The sequence below is a fragment of the Carassius gibelio genome, chromosome A11 (assembly GCF_023724105.1).
Source record: "Carassius gibelio isolate Cgi1373 ecotype wild population from Czech Republic chromosome A11, carGib1.2-hapl.c, whole genome shotgun sequence".
Lineage (NCBI taxonomy): Eukaryota > Metazoa > Chordata > Actinopteri > Cypriniformes > Cyprinidae > Carassius > Carassius gibelio.
This window is the reverse complement of record NC_068381.1, coordinates 25012551-25030344: the sequence shown is the minus strand read 5'-3', so window position 1 is coordinate 25030344 and position 17794 is coordinate 25012551. Positions and strand designations below refer to the sequence as shown.

Genomic DNA, 17794 nt, shown 5'->3' with positions numbered 1-17794 from the left:
CACTATATATTTCAGTAAACCGTCCCTTCGGATGATTCTTGTATTGCCAAATTATTATCACATTGTTACAGTCACACACCAAAAGCAACAGGCCACTACAAAACCTTGCGCCCACACTGGCCACATTTATGGAAAGTGGCCCACAAGCTTGTGGCCAGTTAAAGCTGGCCAGTTCCCATATGGTCTAGCAGTTAGGATTCCTGGTTTTCTTGTACGCAGCCAGGGGTTGACTCCAGTTTTTCCTCTAGATAAAGGTTGCCGTGTGTGTTTTCAAATGGATGACACGAGTATTTTCACTTGGACAAGAGCTTAATTACCAGTTTGAGGAATCAATTCTGCAATCACAGGAATCTGCCCAAATACACTGAACCCCCGGGTTGAGTGAAAAAACAGATTCCCTGAATGCATACAACACTATATAATTCAGAAAACCGTCATTTTGCATAATTCTTGTTTTGCCAAATTATTATCACATTGTTACAGTCACAGAACTAAAGCAACAGGCCACTACAAGGTCCTGCGCCCACGCTGACCACATGTATGGAAAGTGCGCCAGAAGCCCATGGCCAGTTTAAAGTGTCCAAATCCCATATGGTCTAGCGGTTAGGATTCCTGGTTTTCACCCAGGCGGCCCGGGTTCAACTCCCGGTATGGGAATGCATGCTCCTTTTTGCTTCCCTCCTCAAAAATCCAGCAAATCTTCCTGCACCAGAAGTGACTTTTTGGCCAGCAGTAGAGCTACAGAACCCTGATATGTCGAGGTTCTGATCCAGCAAATCTTCCTGCACCAGAAGTGACTTTTTGGCCAGCAGTAGAGCTACAGAACCCTGATATGTCGAGGTTCTGACTAGCATTTAGCCCCTTCGATAGCTCAGCTGGTAGAGCGGAGGACTGTAGGTTGGAGTGTTGGCCATCCTTAGGTCGCTGGTTCAACTCCGGCTCGAAGGAGGTGTTTTTTTCATGTTCCCACCAATGTTTTGGCTTGGAGCTGGCTTTCTCACAGCTGTCAGCAGAGCTTGAATTCGCAGTCCACAATTGGAAGGCAAAAGAGCTTTCCCTGACCGGGAATCGAACCCGGGCCGCGGCGGTGAGAGCGCCGAATCCTAACCACTAGACCACCAGGGTTGGATGGTGGGCTGGAGGGCTCGTGGGCTGGTGGGCAGGAGGGCTGGAGGGCTCGTGGGCTGGTGGGCTGGTGGGCTGGTGGGCTGGAGGGCTGGTAGTCTGTTCTCCTGATAACAAGGTGAGAATGAGCAGACATCAATGCTTGCCACCGTCACATCGAAAACCAACAAGTATGTAATAATCGGGGTCTTTACTGATGGTGGACCAGTGGCGCAATGGATAACGCGTCTGACTACGGATCAGAGGATTCTAGGTTTGACTCCTGGCTGGCTCGCTCTGTGCTTGTTTTTCTCCGGCTTATTTTGTTGTTGTGTTTTTTTTCTCCAAAGTCCAAAAGAAAAGGCAACTCTCTAGGCATTCTTCTATTTTTTCCAAAAAAAGGCACATTCTGCACACCCATTCCGATGTCTAGGGGAGACACGGACATGCTTTGGTATTGCCATTCATCTCACAAAATGCTGGCTGGTGGGCCAGTTGATTCTAGAATGAACAATTTCATCGCTACTCTGTAACCGCTTTACTACTTTGAAGGGTGCAATGCCATGTGGTTTTGATGTCACAGGCTTGCCATTTTGAAGCCTTATCACTAATTGCCACCTGGACATTGAGAATAATTTGTAATCTGCATTAAACTGAACGAGCGAATAATCAGCATATTAAAAATTGGTCTCACTTTCATTATTAACCTCACAACATGTCAGTTTTGTACCTTGACAGACCGACGATAGGCAGTTTTTCCTCTAGATAACGGTTGCCATGTGTGTTTTCAGATGCATGACACAAGTATTTTCACCTGGACAAGACCTTAATTACCAGTTCGAGGTATAAATTCAGCAATCACAGGATTCTGGCCAAAAAACTGAACCATGTGTGAGTCAACAAACATGTCCCTTGAATGCATGCAACACTATATATTTCAGTAAACCGTCCCTTCGGATGATTCTTGTATTGCCAAATTATTATCACATTGTTACAGTCACACACCAAAAGCAACAGGCCACTACAAAACCCTGCGCCCACACTGGCCACATTTATGGAAAGTGGCCCACAAGCTTGTGGCCAGTTAAAGCTGGCCAGTTCCCATATGGTCTAGCAGTTAGGATTCCTGGTTTTCTCGTACGCAGCCAGGGGTTGACTCCAGTTTTTCCTCTAGATAAAGGTTGCCCTGTGTATTTTCAAATGGATGACACAAGGATTTTCACTTGGTCAAGAGCTTAATTACCAGTTTGAGGAATCAATTCTGCAATCACAGGAATCTGCCCAAATACACTGAACCCCCGGGTTGAGTGAAAAAACAGATTCCCTGAATGCATACAACACTATATAATTCAGAAAACCGTCCTTTTGGATAATTCTTGTTTTGCCAAATTATTATCACATTGTTACAGTCACAGAACTAAAGCAACAGGCCACTACAAGGTCCTGCGCCCACGCTGACCACATGTATGGAAAGTGCGCCAGAAGCCCATGGCCAGTTTAAAGTGTCCAGATCCCATATGGTCTAGCGGTTAGGATTCCTGGTTTTCACCCAGGCGGCCCGGGTTCAACTCCCGGTATGGGAATGCATGCTCCTTTTTGCTTCCCTCCTCAAAAATCCAGCAAATCTTCCTGCACCAGAAGTGACTTTTTGGCCAGCAGTAGAGCTACAGAACCCTGATATGTCGAGGTTCTGACTAGCCCTTAGCCCCTTCGATAGCTCAGCTGGTAGAGCGGAGGACTGTAGGTTGGAGTGTTGGCCATCCTTAGGTCGCTGGTTCAACTCCGGCTCGAAGGAGGTGTTTTTTTCATGTTCCCACCAATGTTTTGGCTTGGAGCTGGCTTTCTCACAGCTGTCAGCAGAGCTTGAATTCGCAGTCCACAATTGGAAGGCAAAAGAGCTTTCCCTGACCGGGAATCGAACCCGGGCCGCGGCGGTGAGAGCGCCGAATCCTAACCACTAGACCACCAGGGAGGGCTCGTGGGCTGCTGGGCTGGTGGGCTGGAGGGCTGGTAGTCTGTTCTCCTGATAACAAGGTGAGAATGAGCAGACATCAATGCTTGCCACCGTCACATCGAAAACCAACAAGTCTGTAACAATCGGGGGTCTTTACTTTTGGTGGGCCAGTGGCGCAATGGATAACGCATCTGACTACGGATCAGAAGATTCTAGGTTCGACTCCTGGCTGGCTCGCTCTGTGCTTGTTTTTCTCCGGCTTATTTTGTTGTTGTGTTTTTTTTCTCCAAAGTCCAAAAGAAAAGGCAACTCTCTAGGCATTCTTCTATTTTTTCCAAAAAAAGGCACATTCTGCACACCCATTCCGATGTCTAGGGGAGACACGGACATGCTTTGGTATTGCCATTCGTCTCACAAAATGCAGGCTGGTGGGCCAGTTGATTCTAGAATGAACAATTTCATCGCTACTCTGTAACCGCTTTACTACTTTGAAGGGTGCAATGCCATGTGGTTTTGATGTCACAGGCTTGCCATTTTGAAGCCTTATCACTAATTGCCACCTGGACATTGAGAATAATTTGTAATCTGCATTAAACTGAACGAGCGAATAATCAGCATATTAAAAATTGGTCTCACTTTCATTATTAACCTCACAACATGTCAGTTTTGTACCTTGACAGACCGACGATAGGCAGTTTTTCCTCTAGATAACGGTTGCCATGTGTGTTTTCAGATGCATGACACAAGTATTTTCACCTGGACAAGACCTTAATTAGCAGTTCGAGGTATAAATTCAGCAATCACAGGATTCTGGCCAAAAAACTGAACCTTGTGTGAGTCAACAAACATGTCCCTTGAATGCATGCAACACTATATATTTCAGTAAACCGTCCCTTCGGATGATTCTTGTATTGCCAAATTATTATCACATTGTTACAGTCACACACCAAAAGCAACAGGCCACTACAAAACCCTGCGCCCACACTGGCCACATTTATGGAAAGTGGCCCACAAGCTTGTGGCCAGTTAAAGCTGGCCAGTTCCCATATGGTCTAGCAGTTAGGATTCCTGGTTTTCTTGTACGCAGCCAGGGGTTGACTCCAGTTTTTCCTCTAGATAAAGGTTGCCGTGTGTGTTTTCAAATGGATGACACGAGTATTTTCACTTGGACAAGAGCTTAATTACCAGTTTGAGGAATCAATTCTGCAATCACAGGAATCTGCCCAAATACACTGAACCCCCGGGTTGAGTGAAAAAACAGATTCCCTGAATGCATACAACACTATATAATTCAGAAAACCGTCCTTTTGCATAATTCTTGTTTTGCCAAATTATTATCACATTGTTACAGTCACAGAACTAAAGCAACAGGCCACTACAAGGTCCTTCGCCCACGCTGACCACATGTATGGAAAGTGCACCAGAAGCCCATGGCCAGTTTAAAGTGTCCAAATCCCATATGGTCTAGCGGTTAGGATTCCTGGTTTTCTCCCAGGCGGCCCGGGTTCAACTCCCGGTATGGGAATGCATGCTCCTTTTTGCTTCCCTCCTCAAAAATCCAGCAAATCTTCCTGCACCAGAAGTGACTTTTTGGCCAGCAGTAGAGCTACAGAACCCTGATATGTCGAGGTTCTGATCCAGCAAATCTTCCTGCACCAGAAGTGACTTTTTGGCCAGCAGTAGAGCTACAGAACCCTGATATGTCGTGGTTCTGACTAGCCCTTAGCCCCTTCGATAGCTCAGCTGGTAGAGCGGAGGACTGTAGGTTGGAGTGTTGGCCATCCTTAGGTCGCTGGTTCAACTCCGGCTCGAAGGAGGTGTTTTTTTCATGTTCCCACCAATGTTTTGGCTTGGAGCTGGCTTTCTCACAGCTGTCAGCAGAGCTTGAATTCGCAGTCCACAATTGGAAGGCAAAAGAGCTTTCCCTGACCGGGAATCGAACCCGGGCCGCGGCGGTGAGAGCGGCGAATCCTAACCACTAGACCACCAGGGAGGGCTGGAGGGCTCGTGGGCTGCTGGGCTGGTGGGCTGGAGGGCTGGTATTCTGTTCTCCTGATAACAAGGTGAGAATGAGCAGACATCAATGCTTGCCACCGTCACATCGAAAACCAACAAGTCTGTAACAATCGGGGGTCTTTACTTTTGGTGGGCCAGTGGCGCAATGGATAACGCGTCTGACTACGGATCAGAAGATTCTAGGTTCGACTCCTGGCTGGCTCGCTCTGTGCTTGTTTTTCTCCGGCTTATTTTGTTGTTGTGTTTTTTTTCTCCAAAGTCCGAAACAAAAGGCAACTCTCTAGGCATTCTTCTATTTTTTCCAAAAAAAGGCACATTCTGCACACCCATTCCGATGTCTAGGGGAGACACGGACATGCTTTGGTATTGCCATTCGTCTCACAAAATGCAGGCTGGTGGGCCAGTTGATTCTAGAATGAACAATTTCATCGCTACTCTGTAACCGCTTTACTACTTTGAAGGGTGCAATGCCATGTGGTTTTGATGTCACAGGCTTGCCATTTTGAAGCCTTATCACTAATTGCCACCTGGACATTGAGAATAATTTGTAATCTGCATTAAACTGAACGAGCGAATAATCAGCATATTAAAAATTGGTCTCACTTTCATTATTAACCTCACAACATGTCAGTTTTGTACCTTGACAGACCGACGATAGGCAGTTTTTCCTCTAGATAACGGTTGCCATGTGTGTTTTCAGATGCATGACACAAGTATTTTCACCTGGACAAGACCTTAATTACCAGTTCGAGGTATAAATTCAGCAATCACAGGATTCTGGCCAAAAAACTGAACCTTGTGTGAGTCAACAAACATGTCCCTTGAATGCATGCAACACTATATATTTTAGTAAACCGTCCCTTCGGATGATTCTTGTATTGCCAAATTATTATCACATTGTTACAGTCACACACCAAAAGCAACAGGCCACTACAAAACCCTGCGCCCACACTGGCCACATTTATGGAAAGTGGCCCACAAGCTTGTGGCCAGTTAAAGCTGGCCAGTTCCCATATGGTCTAGCAGTTAGAATTCCTGGTTTTCTTGTACGCAGCCAGGGGTTGACTCCAGTTTTTCCTCTAGATAAAGGTTGCCGTGTGTGTTTTCAAATGGATGACACGAGTATTTTCACTTGGACAAGAGCTTAATTACCAGTTTGAGGAATCAATTCTGCAATCACAGGAATCTGCCCAAATACACTGAACCCCCGGGTTGAGTGAAAAAACAGATTCCCTGAATGCATACAACACTATATAATTCAGAAAACCGTCCTTTTGCATAATTCTTGTTTTGCCAAATTATTATCACATTGTTACAGTCACAGAACTAAAGCAACAGGCCACTACAAGGTCCTTCGCCCACGCTGACCACATGTATGGAAAGTGCACCAGAAGCCCATGGCCAGTTTAAAGTGTCCAAATCCCATATGGTCTAGCGGTTAGGATTCCTGGTTTTCTCCCAGGCGGCCCGGGTTCAACTCCCGGTATGGGAATGCATGCTCCTTTTTGCTTCCCTCCTCAAAAATCCAGCAAATCTTCCTGCACCAGAAGTGACTTTTTGGCCAGCAGTAGAGCTACAGAACCCTGAAATGTCGAGGTTCTGATCCAGCAAATCTTCCTGCACCAGAAGTGACTTTTTGGCCAGCAGTAGAGCTACAGAACCCTGATATGTCGAGGTTCTGACTAGCCCTTAGCCCCTTCGATAGCTCAGCTGGTAGAGCGGAGGACTGTAGGTTGGAGTGTTGGCCATCCTTAGGTCGCTGGTTCAACTCCGGCTCGAAGGAGGTGTTTTTTTCATGTTCCCACCAATGTTTTGGCTTGGAGCTGGCTTTCTCACAGCTGTCAGCAGAGCTTGAATTCGCAGTCCACAATTGGAAGGCAAAAGAGCTTTCCCTGACCGGGAATCGAACCCGGGCCGCGGCGGTGAGAGCGCCGAATCCTAACCACTAGACCACCAGGGATGGATGGTGGGCTCGTGGGCTGGTGGGCAGGAGGGCTGGAAGGCTCGTGGGCTGGTGGGCTGGTGGGCTGGAGGGCTGGTAGTCTGTCCTCCTGATAACAAGGTGAGAATGAGCAGACATCAATGCTTGCCACCGTCACATCGAAAACCAACAAGTCTGTAACAATCGGGGGTCTTTACTAATGGTGGGCCAGTGGCGCAATGGATAACGCGTCTGACTACGGATCAGAAGATTCTAGGTTCGACTCCTGGCTGGCTCGCTCTGTGCTTGTTTTTCTCCGGCTTATTTTGTTGTTGTGTTTTTTTTCTCCAAAGTCCAAAAGAAAAGGCAACTCTCTAGGCATTCTTCTATTTTTTCCAAAAAAAGGCACATTCTGCACACCCATTCCGATGTCTAGGGGAGACACGGACATGCTTTGGTATTGCCATTCGTCTCACAAAATGCAGGCTGGTGGGCCAGTTGATTCTAGAATGAACAATTTCATCGCTACTCTGTAACCGCTTTACTACTTTGAAGGGTGCAATGCCATGTGGTTTTGATGTCACAGGCTTGCCATTTTGAAGCCTTATCACTAATTGCCACCTGGACATTGAGAATAATTTGTAATCTGCATTAAACTGAACGAGCGAATAATCAGCATATTAAAAATTGGTCTCACTTTCATTATTAACCTCACAACATGTCAGTTTTGTACCTTGACAGACCGACGATAGGCAGTTTTTCCTCTAGATAACGGTTGCCATGTGTGTTTTCAGATGCATGACACAAGTATTTTCACCTGGACAAGACCTTAATTACCAGTTCGAGGTATAAATTCAGCAATCACAGGATTCTGGCCAAAAAACTGAACCATGTGTGAGTCAACAAACATGTCCCTTGAATGCATGCAACACTATATATTTCAGTAAACCGTCCCTTCGGATGATTCTTGTATTGCCAAATTATTATCACATTGTTACAGTCACACACCAAAAGCAACAGGCCACTACAAAACCTTGCGCCCACACTGGCCACATTTATGGAAAGTGGCCCACAAGCTTGTGGCCAGTTAAAGCTGGCCAGTTCCCATATGGTCTAGCAGTTAGGATTCCTGGTTTTCTTGTACGCAGCCAGGGGTTGACTCCAGTTTTTCCTCTAGATAAAGGTTGCCGTGTGTGTTTTCAAATGGATGACACGAGTATTTTCACTTGGACAAGAGCTTAATTACCAGTTTGAGGAATCAATTCTGCAATCACAGGAATCTGCCCAAATACACTGAACCCCCGGGTTGAGTGAAAAAACAGATTCCCTGAATGCATACAACACTATATAATTCAGAAAACCGTCATTTTGCATAATTCTTGTTTTGCCAAATTATTATCACATTGTTACAGTCACAGAACTAAAGCAACAGGCCACTACAAGGTCCTGCGCCCACGCTGACCACATGTATGGAAAGTGCGCCAGAAGCCCATGGCCAGTTTAAAGTGTCCAAATCCCATATGGTCTAGCGGTTAGGATTCCTGGTTTTCACCCAGGCGACCCGGGTTCAACTCCCGGTATGGGAATACATGCTCCTTTTTGCTTCCCTCCTCAAAAATCCAGCAAATCTTCCTGCACCAGAAGTGACTTTTTGGCCAGCAGTAGAGCTACAGAACCCTGATATGTCGAGGTTCTGATCCAGCAAATCTTCCTGCACCAGAAGTGACTTTTTGGCCAGCAGTAGAGCTACAGAACCCTGATATGTCGAGGTTCTGACTAACATTTAGCCCCTTCGATAGCTCAGCTGGTAGAGCGGAGGACTGTAGGTTGGAGTGTTGGCCATCCTTAGGTCGCTGGTTCAACTCCGGCTCGAAGGAGGTGTTTTTTTCATGTTCCCACCAATGTTTTGGCTTGGAGCTGGCTTTCTCACAGCTGTCAGCAGAGCTTGAATTCGCAGTCCACAATTGGAAGGCAAAAGAGCTTTCCCTGACCGGGAATCGAACCCGGGCCGCGGCGGTGAGAGCGCCGAATCCTAACCACTAGACCACCAGGGTTGGATGGTGGGCTGGAGGGCTCGTGGGCTGGTGGGCAGGAGGGCTGGAGGGCTCGTGGGCTGGTGGGCTGGTGGGCTGGTGGGCTGGAGGGCTGGTAGTCTGTTCTCCTGATAACAAGGTGAGAATAAGCAGACATCAATGCTTGCCACCGTCACATCGAAAACCAACAAGTCTGTAACAATCGGGGGTCTTTACTTTTGGTGGGCCAGTGGCGCAATGGATAACGCGTCTGACTACGGATCAGAAGATTCTAGGTTCGACTCCTGGCTGGCTCGCTCTGTGCTTGTTTTTCTCCGGCTTATTTTGTTGTTGTGTTTTTTTTTCTCCAAAGTCCAAAAGAAAAGGCAACTCTCTAGGCATTCTTCTATTTTTTCCAAAAAAAGGCACATTCTGCACACCCATTCCGATGTCTAGGGGAGACACGGACATGCTTTGGTATTGCCATTCGTCTCACAAAATGCAGGCTGGTGGGCCAGTTGATTCTAGAATGAACAATTTCATCGCTACTCTGTAACCGCTTTACTACTTTGAAGGGTGCAATGCCATGTGGTTTTGATGTCACAGGCTTGCCATTTTGAAGCCTTATCACTAATTGCCACCTGGACATTGAGAATAATTTGTAATCTGCATTAAACTGAACGAGTGAATAATCAGCATATTAAAAATTGGTCTCACTTTCATTATTAACCTCACAACATGTCAGTTTTGTACCTTGACAGACCGACGATAGGCAGTTTTTCCTCTAGATAACGGTTGCCATGTGTGTTTTCAGATGCATGACACAAGTATTTTCACCTGGACAAGACCTTAATTACCAGTTCGAGGTATAAATTCAGCAATCACAGGATTCTGGCCAAAAAACTGAACCATGTGTGAGTCAACAAACATGTCCCTTGAATGCATGCAACACTATATATTTCAGTAAACCGTCCCTTCGGATGATTCTTGTATTGCCAAATTATTATCACATTGTTACAGTCACACACCAAAAGCAACAGGCCACTACAAAACCTTGCGCCCACACTGGCCACATTTATGGAAAGTGGCCCACAAGCTTGTGGCCAGTTAAAGCTGGCCAGTTCCCATATGGTCTAGCAGTTAGGATTCCTGGTTTTCTTGTACACAGCCAGGGGTTGACTCCAGTTTTTCCTCTAGATAAAGGTTGCCGTGTGTGTTTTCAAATGGATGACACGAGTATTTTCAGTTGGACAAGAGCTTAATTACCAGTTTGAGGAATCAATTCTGCAATCACAGGAATCTGCCCAAATACACTGAACCCCCGGGTTGAGTGAAAAAACAGATTCCCTGAATGCATACAACACTATATAATTCAGAAAACCGTCATTTTGCATAATTCTTGTTTTGCCAAATTATTATCACATTGTTACAGTCACAGAACTAAAGCAACAGGCCACTACAAGGTCCTGCGCCCACGCTGACCACATGTATGGAAAGTGCGCCAGAAGCCCATGGCCAGTTTAAAGTGTCCAAATCCCATATGGTCTAGCGGTTAGGATTCCTGGTTTTCACCCAGGCGGCCCGGGTTCAACTCCCGGTATGGGAATGCATGCTCCTTTTTGCTTCCCTCCTCAAAAATCCAGCAAATCTTCCTGCACCAGAAGTGACTTTTTGGCCAGCAGTAGAGCTACAGAACCCTGATATGTCGAGGTTCTGACTAGCCCTTAGCCCCTTCGATAGCTCAGCTGGTAGAGCGGAGGACTGTAGGTTGGAGTGTTGGCCATCCTTAGGTCGCTGGTTCAACTCCGGCTCGAATGAGGTGTTTTTTTCATGTTCCCACCAATGTTTTGGCTTGGAGCTGGCTTTCTCACAGCTGTCAGCAGAGCTTGAATTCGCAGTCCACAATTGGAAGGCAAAAGAGCTTTCCCTGACCGGGAATCGAACCCGGGCCGCGGCGGTGAGAGCGCCGAATCCTAACCACTAGACCACCAGGGAGGGATGGTGGGCTGGAGGGCTCGTGGGCTTCTGGGCTGGTGGGCTGGTGGGCTGGAGGGCTGGTAGTCTGTTCTCCTGATAACAAGGTGAGAATGAGCAGACATCAATGCTTGCCACCGTCACATCGAAAACCAACAAGTCTGTAACAATCGGGGGTCTTTACTTTTGGTGGGCCAGTGGCGCAATGGATAACGCGTCTGACTACGGATCAGAAGATTCTAGGTTCGACTCCTGGCTGGCTCGCTCTGTGCTTGTTTTTCTCCGGCTTATTTTGTTGTTGTGTTTTTTTTCTCCAAAGTCCAAAACAAAAGGCAACTCTCTAGGCATTCTTCTATTTATTCCAAAAAAAGGCACATTCTGCACACCCATTCCGATGTCTAGGGGAGACACGGACATGCTTTGGTATTGCCATTCATCTCACAAAATGCAGGCTGGTGGGCCAGTTGATTCTAGAATGAACAATTTCATTGCTACTCTGTAACCGCTTTACTACTTTGAAGGGTGCAATGCCATGTGGTTTTGATGTCACAGGCTTGCAATTTTGAAGCCTTATCACTAATTGCCACCTGGACATTGAGAATAATTTGTAATCTGCATTAAACTGAACGAGCGAATAATCAGCATATTAAAAATTGGTCTCACTTTCATTATTAACCTCACAACATGTCAGTTTTGTACCTTGACAGACCGACGATAGGCAGTTTTTCCTCTAGATAACGGTTGCCATGTGTGTTTTCAGATGCATGACACAAGTATTTTCACTTGGACAAGAGCTTAATTACCAGTTTGAGGAATCAATTCTGCAATCACAGGAATCTGCCCAAATACACTGAACCCCCGGGTTGAGTGAAAAAACAGATTCCCTGAATGCATACAACACTATATAATTCAGAAAACCGTCCTTTTGGATAATTCTTGTTTTGCCAAATTATTATCACATTGTTACAGTCACAGAACTAAAGCAACAGGCCACTACAAGGTCCTGCGCCCACGCTGACCACATGTATGGAAAGTGCGCCAGAAGCCCATGGCCAGTTTAAAGTGTCCAGATCCCATATGGTCTAGCGGTTAGGATTCCTGGTTTTCACCCAGGCGGCCCGTGTTCAACTCCCGGTATGGGAATGCATGCTCCTTTTTGCTTCCCTCCTCAAAAATCCAGCAAATCTTCCTGCACCAGAAGTGACTTTTTGGCCAGCAATAGAGCTACAGGACCCTGATATGTCGAGGTTCTGACTAGCCCTTAGCCCCTTCGATAGCTCAGCTGGTAGAGCGGAGGACTGTAGGTTGGAGTGTTGGCCATCCTTAGGTCGCTGGTTCAACTCCGGCTCGACATGTTTTTTTCATGTTCCCACCAATGTTTTGGCTTGGAGCTGGCTTTCTCACAGCTGTCAGCAGAGCTTGAATTCGCAGTCCACAATTGGAAGGCAAAAGAGCTTTCCCTGACCGGGAATCGAATCCGGGCCGCGGCGGTGAGAGCGCCGAATCCTAACCACTAGACCACCAGGGAGGGATGGTGGGCTGGAGGGCTCGTGGGCTGCTGGGCTGGTGGGCTGGAGGGCTGGAGGGCTGGAGGGCTGGTAGTCTGTTCTCCTGATAACAAGGTGAGAATGAGCAGACATCAATGCTTGCCACCGTCACATCGAAAACCAACAAGTCTGTAACAATCGGGGGTGTTTACTTTTGGTGGGCCAGTGGCGCAATGGATAACGCGTCTGACTACGGATCAGAAGATTCTAGGTTCGACTCCTGGCTGGCTCGCTCTGTGCTTGTTTTTCTCCGGCTTATTTTGTTGTTGTGTTTTTTTTCTCCAAAGTCCAAAAGAAAAGGCAACTCTCTAGGCATTCTTCTATTTTTTCCAAAAAAAGGCACATTCTGCACACCCATTCCGATGTCTAGGGGAGACACGGACATGCTTTGGTATTGCCATTCGTCTCACAAAATGCAGGCTGGTGGGCCAGTTGATTCTAGAAAGAACAATTTCATCGCTACTCTGTAACCGCTTTACTACTTTGAAGGGTGCAATGCCATGTGGTTTTGATGTCACAGGCTTGCCATTTTGAAGCCTTATCACTAATTGCCACCTGGACATTGAGAATAATTTGTAATCTGCATTAAACTGAACGAGCGAATAATCAGCATATTAAAAATTGGTCTCACTTTCATTATTAACCTCACAACATGTCAGTTTTGTACCTTGACAGACCGACGATAGGCAGTTTTTCCTCTAGATAACGGTTGCCATGTGTGTTTTCAGATGCATGACACAAGTATTTTCACCTGGACAAGACCTTAATTACCAGTTCGAGGTATAAATTCAGCAATCACAGGATTCTGGCCAAAAAACTGAACCATGTGTGAGTCAACAAACATGTCCCTTGAATGCATGCAACACTATATATTTCAGTAAACCGTCCTTTCGGATGATTCTTGTATTGCCAAATTATTATCACATTGTTACAGTCACACACCAAAAGCAACAGGCCACTACAAAACCCTGCGCCCACACTGGCCACATTTATGGAAAGTGGCCCACAAGCTTGTGGCCAGTTAAAGCTGGCCAGTTCCCATATGGTCTAGCAGTTAGGATTCCTGGTTTTCTCGTACGCAGCCAGGGGTTGACTCCAGTTTTTCCTCTAGATAAAGGTTGCCCTGTGTATTTTCAAATGGATGACACGAGGATTTTCACTTGGTCAAGAGCTTAATTACCAGTTTGAGGAATCAATTCTGCAATCACAGGAATCTGCCCAAATACACTGAACCCCCGGGTTGAGTGAAAAAACAGATTCCCTGAATGCATACAACACTATATAATTCAGAAAACCGTCCTTTTGGATAATTCTTGTTTTGCCAAATTATTATCACATTGTTACAGTCACAGAACTAAAGCAACAGGCCACTACAAGGTCCTGCGCCCACGCTGACCACATGTATGGAAAGTGCGCCAGAAGCCCATGGCCAGTTTAAAGTGTCCAGATCCCATATGGTCTAGCGGTTAGGATTCCTGGTTTTCACCCAGGCGGCCCGGGTTCAACTCCCGGTATGGGAATGCATGCTCCTTTTTGCTTCCCTCCTCAAAAATCCAGCAAATCTTCCTGCACCAGAAGTGACTTTTTGGCCAGCAGTAGAGCTACAGAACCCTGATATGTCGAGGTTCTGACTAGCCCTTAGCCCCTTCGATAGCTCAGCTGGTAGAGCGGAGGACTGTAGGTTGGAGTGTTGGCCATCCTTAGGTCGCTGGTTCAACTCCGGCTCGAAGGAGGTGTTTTTTTCATGTTCCCACCAATGTTTTGGCTTGGAGCTGGCTTTCTCACAGCTGTCAGCAGAGCTTGAATTCGCAGTCCACAATTGGAAGGCAAAAGAGCTTTCCCTGACCGGGAATCGAACCCGGGCCGCGGCGGTGAGAGCGCCGAATCCTAACCACTAGACCACCAGGGAGGGCTCGTGGGCTGCTGGGCTGGTGGGCTGGAGGGCTGGAGGGCTGGAGGGCTGGTAGTCTGTTCTCCTGATAACAAGGTGAGAATGAGCAGACATCAATGCTTGCCACTGTCACATCGAAAACCAACAAGTCTGTAACAATCGGGGGTCTTTACTTTTGGTGGGCCAGTGGCGCTCCATGTCACCTGTAGGTCGTGGTTATTCTTTGTTATGACAGCCAATCACGTTCCCGGCTGCAACCATGAAACTTATGTTTTAGCCAATCAGCGCTCGTATCGCAACCGCGAATTTGCCAATCAGCGCTCGTATCGCAACCGCGAATTTGCCAATCAGCGCTCGTATCGCAACCGCGAATTTGCCAATCAGCGCCCGTTCCTCATCCGCGATTCTTCGTAGTAAGTAGATCAATTGATAACATTAAAAACTACCGGAGATTTAAGGATCACTTTTACTGTCTATGGTGAAGAAGAAGAAGATAACGGTCATCGATTAACTTCTAAACAACATTTGCAATGTAAGTGAGTCTTTTATCAATAAAATTACAATACTGGTGCACAAATATGCATTAATTCATGCTTCAAGAATGCACAGATAATCACGAGTTAATGTAAACTCATGAAGGACTAACTTAAACCATTTATTAATGATTACTACATCAGCAACTAATAAACATTCTATATGATTAATAGATTAAGTAATAAATAAATTGTTACCAGTCAAATGTACTTTAATGTATAAGTTGAGTAATAACATTATATTAACTAATGATTTAAATGTATATGTTAATTACTACAGTGGCCAAAGCTATGCACTTCAACTTCCAGTTGTCAGCTTTAATTAATCTTTAGCTAATGATTTGCAAAGGAAACTGAGGAACTGAGTTATAATATAATATTGTGGTATATTATCTAATTGTCAATGTTTTACTATTTTAAAGGTGAGCTTATTGGAGTGGAATATCTTTACCAGCAAACTGGTAAAGTTCTGCAGGACTACAAGTTGGCCATTGAAGAGTCAGAGACTACTGAGGTTGGTATAGAGGTGGATGAAGGTTATGCTGAACTTGAGGAGTTTCAGGACATCACTGTCCCCACCTTTGACACTGAACGGACACCTGCTGCCTCTTCACAAGCATCAGTGTCTGCAGCATCTGCAGCATCATTTCCAACTCCTCCAGCAACCAGCCCCACGTCATCACTGTTTGTGGTCCCTCCATCATCAGTGTCATCTCCTGTCAGCAGCTCACTGCACGCTGAATCAAATCTAGAACTCTTTCCTGGAGCACATAGCTGTGAGTTTTACTAAAGTATTCATAAAGGTTTCGTATTTGTTATCACACTAACTATAAATTTGTATTTATCACATTGAAAGGCATAAATACAAATTTAAAATAAATATTTACCTTTTTAATGTTGCCACAGTGGACCGATTATCTGCAGAAACGGATCGTCCAACATTGGAAGAGAACACTTCACATGATGTAAGGGTCCAGTTTATTTTTTATGTACATTTACATGTGTGTAAGCATAATCTGGGTTACATTGGATGTGCTTTCATGTGAATATTTGTATTCACTGATGCTATCAAAAGTTCCTAAATTATCTTTCATTTTAGGATTACGTTGGACCTGATAATATTGAGGGGTATGGAGCCGTGCAGGACTTGGCAGAGTTTTTGGTTAGCCTCAGAGACCACCGTCTGGCTTTGCCGGGAGAAGAGTGCATCAAGATCATCTCCCTATGGCAGGCATTGGGGGAGTATGACAAGAAAAAGACCATTTACCCACCACTTAACCAAACCAACCTAAAACAGGGACGATTCAGGGCCACTAAGAAGATTGTGGCCCCAGGTGTGGAGAGCAGCAAAACGTATGTTACGCTTAGTAAACATAGGGTCTACACATTTTTTATATAAAATATATATAATACATCTGAAACTGGCTGAAATATCACCTAAAACCTGACACCTTCATGACTAGCTTATCTTCCTGTAGCCTGTTAAGTTCAAACTTAGCCTGATTACAACATAAATTATTAGTTGTGATTTACGTTTTATTCTGACTATATATATTAGGTTGCTAAGTATGTTACATTGCTATGAACACAGTTCCAACTGTACATTGGAATATTTAATTTAGAAGAAACAAGGCAATCATTTCTTAAATCATTAAAATCATTTTGTATCATGTTGAGTCAAATAATTTGTCTTTTACTGTACTTTAGTAAGTAGCCATGTAATAAGTGGGATAATATGCAGTCATTATTGTGAAAAAAACCTGACAGGCTGACTAACAACACCCTGTAATTATTCCACAACACAGTAGAGAACTGATTTATTGATATGACATTTCAACATCAATCTAAAAACAAAACAAAGAGAGACAACATAACTATGCGCACATATTATAAATGAACATTTAGACAACACAAAGCAAAACAGACAGCATAGGAAAGGTAAAATAAAAATAAGATCACACAATGAAAACAATCTTACATTAATAATATGTATTCTGTTGTAATTTGCAGGTGTTTCGTTGGGGCTCACAGTCCTGCACAGTGGCCTGACTGCAACCGAAGGCCATTTTCACAAGGCTCTGTGCTCTCTACCCAAACGCGGTGCGCTGTGATGGAATGAGGGTGTCCCGCTTCACTGTGGTAGCATGTGCTAACAAGCACATCCAAGATAGATATATAATATAAACGGTATGTTTATGTTTTTTATTATTATTTTGGCTAATATATGAAAAGTCCACTACAGTGGTAAAAACTATTTTTTTATTTACTTTTTTTTTTAAGCAAATATGTCATAATTGCACTACTGTGGTAAATGTTTGTCTTTGTTTACTATTAATTCTTATTATTTTCTTAGTCTGATGTCAAAATTGCACTGCAAATGTTTGTTTTGGTTTTTACACTGATATGTACAAATTTTATTATTGTGGTAAACATTTTTGGTGTATACTGTACAAAATTGCATTACTGTTCTAAATGTTTTATTGGCTTTAAAATATATATGCAGATTAAAAGGGTTGTTAATATTTGCCCTCACACTATTGTTATTGTTCCTATTTGTATTCTCACAATATTTGTAAATGTATATATATTTGCACTGTTGTTATAATTTTATATAATGACTTTATATTTGCAAATAAAAAGGGTTGTTAATCTTTGCACTCACAATGTTTTTGTGCCTATTTCTCACTGTAATTGTAGTTTGCAAAAAAAAAAACATGTTTTTAAGTATTCCAGTATTACATAACAGTAAAACACACACACAAAGAAACAGGGACTTCCAGAATAAGTCAGAACATATAATAATATAATATAATGTTATACTGTAAAAATAATATATTATACT

The 17794-nt window shown here is 44.6% G+C and overlaps 1 protein-coding gene and 15 non-coding genes across 16 annotated transcripts; all 16 read left to right on the top strand.

Annotated features, from left to right (window-relative positions):
* Positions 1-585: 585 nt before the first annotated feature.
* Positions 586-657, top strand: trnae-uuc (transfer RNA glutamic acid (anticodon UUC)). The gene has a single exon. It is a non-coding gene; the product is annotated as a tRNA-Glu (tRNA).
* Positions 658-860: 203 nt separating this feature from the next.
* On the top strand, positions 861-948 carry trnay-gua (transfer RNA tyrosine (anticodon GUA)). The gene is given in 2 exon segments: positions 861-897; positions 913-948. It is a non-coding gene; the product is annotated as a tRNA-Tyr (tRNA).
* A 1667-nt stretch (positions 949-2615) lies between these two features.
* On the top strand, positions 2616-2687 carry trnae-uuc (transfer RNA glutamic acid (anticodon UUC)). Its single transcript has one exon. It is a non-coding gene; the product is annotated as a tRNA-Glu (tRNA).
* Positions 2688-2811: 124 nt separating this feature from the next.
* Positions 2812-2899, top strand: trnay-gua (transfer RNA tyrosine (anticodon GUA)). Its single transcript is given in 2 exon segments — positions 2812-2848; positions 2864-2899. It is a non-coding gene; the product is annotated as a tRNA-Tyr (tRNA).
* Positions 2900-4786: 1887 nt separating this feature from the next.
* Positions 4787-4874, top strand: trnay-gua (transfer RNA tyrosine (anticodon GUA)). Its single transcript is given in 2 exon segments — positions 4787-4823; positions 4839-4874. It is a non-coding gene; the product is annotated as a tRNA-Tyr (tRNA).
* A 331-nt stretch (positions 4875-5205) lies between these two features.
* Positions 5206-5278, top strand: trnar-acg (transfer RNA arginine (anticodon ACG)). Its single transcript has one exon. It is a non-coding gene; the product is annotated as a tRNA-Arg (tRNA).
* Positions 5279-6769: 1491 nt separating this feature from the next.
* Positions 6770-6857, top strand: trnay-gua (transfer RNA tyrosine (anticodon GUA)). The gene is given in 2 exon segments: positions 6770-6806; positions 6822-6857. It is a non-coding gene; the product is annotated as a tRNA-Tyr (tRNA).
* A 363-nt stretch (positions 6858-7220) lies between these two features.
* On the top strand, positions 7221-7293 carry trnar-acg (transfer RNA arginine (anticodon ACG)). Its single transcript has one exon. It is a non-coding gene; the product is annotated as a tRNA-Arg (tRNA).
* A 1491-nt stretch (positions 7294-8784) lies between these two features.
* trnay-gua (transfer RNA tyrosine (anticodon GUA)) lies at positions 8785-8872 on the top strand. The gene is given in 2 exon segments: positions 8785-8821; positions 8837-8872. It is a non-coding gene; the product is annotated as a tRNA-Tyr (tRNA).
* Positions 8873-9251: 379 nt separating this feature from the next.
* Positions 9252-9324, top strand: trnar-acg (transfer RNA arginine (anticodon ACG)). Its single transcript has one exon. It is a non-coding gene; the product is annotated as a tRNA-Arg (tRNA).
* A 1217-nt stretch (positions 9325-10541) lies between these two features.
* Positions 10542-10613, top strand: trnae-uuc (transfer RNA glutamic acid (anticodon UUC)). The gene has a single exon. It is a non-coding gene; the product is annotated as a tRNA-Glu (tRNA).
* Positions 10614-11172: 559 nt separating this feature from the next.
* On the top strand, positions 11173-11245 carry trnar-acg (transfer RNA arginine (anticodon ACG)). The gene has a single exon. It is a non-coding gene; the product is annotated as a tRNA-Arg (tRNA).
* Positions 11246-12687: 1442 nt separating this feature from the next.
* On the top strand, positions 12688-12760 carry trnar-acg (transfer RNA arginine (anticodon ACG)). Its single transcript has one exon. It is a non-coding gene; the product is annotated as a tRNA-Arg (tRNA).
* Positions 12761-13976: 1216 nt separating this feature from the next.
* On the top strand, positions 13977-14048 carry trnae-uuc (transfer RNA glutamic acid (anticodon UUC)). The gene has a single exon. It is a non-coding gene; the product is annotated as a tRNA-Glu (tRNA).
* A 124-nt stretch (positions 14049-14172) lies between these two features.
* trnay-gua (transfer RNA tyrosine (anticodon GUA)) lies at positions 14173-14260 on the top strand. The gene is given in 2 exon segments: positions 14173-14209; positions 14225-14260. It is a non-coding gene; the product is annotated as a tRNA-Tyr (tRNA).
* Positions 14261-14950: 690 nt separating this feature from the next.
* Positions 14951-17071, top strand: LOC128022759 (uncharacterized). Its single transcript, XM_052610552.1, has 4 exons — positions 14951-15728; positions 15859-15917; positions 16052-16305; positions 16963-17071. Exons 1-4 carry the CDS (start codon positions 15356-15358, stop codon positions 17069-17071), a joined length of 795 nt encoding a protein of 264 aa, XP_052466512.1. The 5' UTR covers positions 14951-15355.
* Positions 17072-17794: the final 723 nt, after the last annotated feature.

What these genes read in the sequence shown, in the direction of transcription:
- LOC128022759 (XM_052610552.1), top strand. Translation starts at nt 15,356, where the DNA reads ATGTTTTACTATTTTAAAGGTGAGCTTATTGGAGTGGAATATCTTTAC. An exon ending in CTTTCCTGGAGCACATAGCT is followed by an intron (nt 15,729 to 15,858) that starts GTGAGTTTTACT and finishes ATGTTGCCACAG; the next exon opens with TGGACCGATTATCTGCAGAA. An exon ending in GGTGTGGAGAGCAGCAAAAC is followed by an intron (nt 16,306 to 16,962) that starts GTATGTTACGCT and finishes TGTAATTTGCAG; the next exon opens with GTGTTTCGTTGGGGCTCACA.